The 2,370-nt window shown below is 58.7% G+C and overlaps 1 protein-coding gene across 1 annotated transcript; it reads left to right on the forward strand.

Annotated features, from left to right (window-relative positions):
* Positions 1–284: 284 nt before the first annotated feature.
* On the forward strand, positions 285–1,982 carry LOC140681472 (uncharacterized). Its single transcript, XM_072921308.1, has one exon. The coding sequence runs from the start codon at positions 285–287 to the stop codon at positions 1,506–1,508; it is 1,224 nt and encodes a 407-aa protein (XP_072777409.1). The 3' UTR covers positions 1,509–1,982.
* Positions 1,983–2,370: the final 388 nt, after the last annotated feature.

Below are 2,370 nucleotides of genomic sequence, written 5' to 3' on the forward strand. Positions count from 1 at the left end.
AAGGGAGCCCAGGAGCCCAAACAGCCCCGGCACCCCTCAATGGGGAGAGCCAAGAGGGGGGAGCTTTTGGGATTGCTGGGACTCCCGGCAGCCTGGGGAGGGCGGGCAGCGAGGAGAAGGGGGACCCCCAATGCAAGCGTGACCCCAGCAGCTGGGACAGGGGGGAGCCCCGAACAGCAAAGGGGAGGGAGCAGGGACGGGGAACTCCTGGGAGGCTTTTTCAGGGCTGGATCTCGGTGTTCGGGAGGTTTTTATGGAGCCCAGGTGGCCAGGGACTTCTAGAGATGGACTGGGACAGAGGGAGCTTCAAACTCAACGTGCTCATCCCTTGTTTTCCCCAAACCAGGATTTCCCATTCCCAGCCCCTGGGAGGCTGCGAGGAAGAGGAAGAGCCTCTCTTTGTCCTTCCTCCTGCAGAGCAGGAGCTGAGGATGGAGAGCAGGGAGGACAAATCCCCGCGGCAGAACCTGGTGGAAGAGGCCGTTTTGAGCGGCTCCACAGCACAGGAACCCGACGGGGAGGAAAAGCCCCGGAGATCCCGCACGAGGAGGGGCTGCAAACGCAGATCACGGGGATCTGAGGGGGAAAGACCCACCCTGGGCCGGGGAGGCGGCCGGAGATGGAGCCAGAGCTCGGAGCTGGGGGTCCCTGAGCAGCTCCATGATGGGGAGAAGCCCCACAAGTGCTCGGAGTGTGGGAAGAGCTTCAGGTGGAGCTCCCACCTGATCATGCACCAGAGGATCCACACTGGGGAGAAACCCTACGAGTGTGGGGAGTGTGGGAAGAGCTTCAGCCGGAGGTCCCACCTGATCAAGCACCAGAGGATCCACAATGGGGAGAGGCCCTACGAGTGTTCCAAGTGTGGGAAGAGGTTTCAGACGAGCTCCTGTCTCCTCCAGCACTATCGGGTTCACACAGAGGAGAGGCCCTTCAGCTGCCCCGACTGCAGGAAGGGATTCAGGGAAAAGTCAAAACTCATCCAGCATCGCCGCATCCACACTGGGGAGAGGCCCTATGAGTGTTCTGAGTGTGGGAAGAGCTTCAGCTGGAGATCCAGCCTGATCGTGCACCAGAGGATCCACACTGGGGAGAGGCCCTACGAGTGTTCCAAGTGTGGGAAGAGGTTTCAGACCAGCTCCTGTCTCCTCGTACATGAGCAGAGTCACACAGAGGAGAGGCCCTTCCGCTGCCCCGACTGCGGGAAGGGCTTCAACCGCAACTCCAACCTCACCGTGCACCGGCGCATCCACACTGGGGAGAGGCCCTACGAGTGTGGGAAGTGTGGGAAGGGTTTCAGACAGAGGTCTCACCTGATTGAGCACCAGGTGATCCACACTGGGGAAAGGCCCTATGAGTGCTTGGAATGTGGGAAGAGCTTTGGGCGGAGCTCACACCTGAGAACACACCGGCGCATCCACACTGGGGAGAGGCCCTACAAGTGTGGGGAGTGTGGGAAGCGTTTCTCAGAGAGCTCAGCCTTGACCCAGCACCAACGGAGGCACCAGTAAGGGAAGCCCTGTGAGTGCCCCGAGTGAGGGAAGAGCTTGGAGTGAGGGAAGAGAGTGAGGGAAGAGCTTGGAGTGAGGGAAGAGAGTGAGGGAAGAGCTTGGAGTGAGGGAAGAGAGTGAGGGAAGAGCTTGGTGCGCTGCTCCAGCTCCATCCCCCATGGGAGGATCTGGGCTGGATGATCCCCAGTGACCCCCGTTGGGCAGAGCCCTGGTGCCCCGTATGGGGAATAAAACAGAGAGTAAAGCAATGGAGCTGATAAAGGGGCCCGATATCTGAGGCCTGACTGAGCAGAAACTGTGGGAGACACAGACACAGTTTAAGTCTCCCTGGGCAAGAAGTGACCAAGCAACGTGGTGTGAGACTTTGTGATAAAATAATGTTACCAGGTGATGTCATGTCATGAAGAATGTGTAACCAATGAGAAAATGTACCAAAACCAGAGCCCTGTATAAGGACCCTACAAGTAAATCCCTGTATAAACACCTGGTACACACAATAAAATTGGCTTTGGTCTAATCTCGGATGTCCCTGTCTCTCCCTGGTGGATAACTCTGTTGTAGGTGATCCCCGTTGGGTGGGGGGAAGGTGTTGGAGGGATTTCTTTCCCTTCTCCTCGTGCTGCCGTGGTTTGGTTGGTAATAAATTCCCTCCCTGTGCCCAGGCTGGGTCTGTTGTCCCCGTGCCGCTGCTCGGGGCGGGATCTCTCCCGTTCCTTCTCTGCACTCCCGGGCCTCTCCTCAGCCAATGAGAGAATGCGGTGGACAATAGTCAGCCAATCAGAGAGAGCGGTGCTGATGACTCAGCAGTTGCCGGGCAGACCCGCAGCAGGCAGTGTTCCCCACCCGGACCCCGCCCTCCCTG

This window comes from Taeniopygia guttata, chromosome 36, assembly GCF_048771995.1.
Source record: "Taeniopygia guttata chromosome 36, bTaeGut7.mat, whole genome shotgun sequence".
Lineage (NCBI taxonomy): Eukaryota > Metazoa > Chordata > Aves > Passeriformes > Estrildidae > Taeniopygia > Taeniopygia guttata.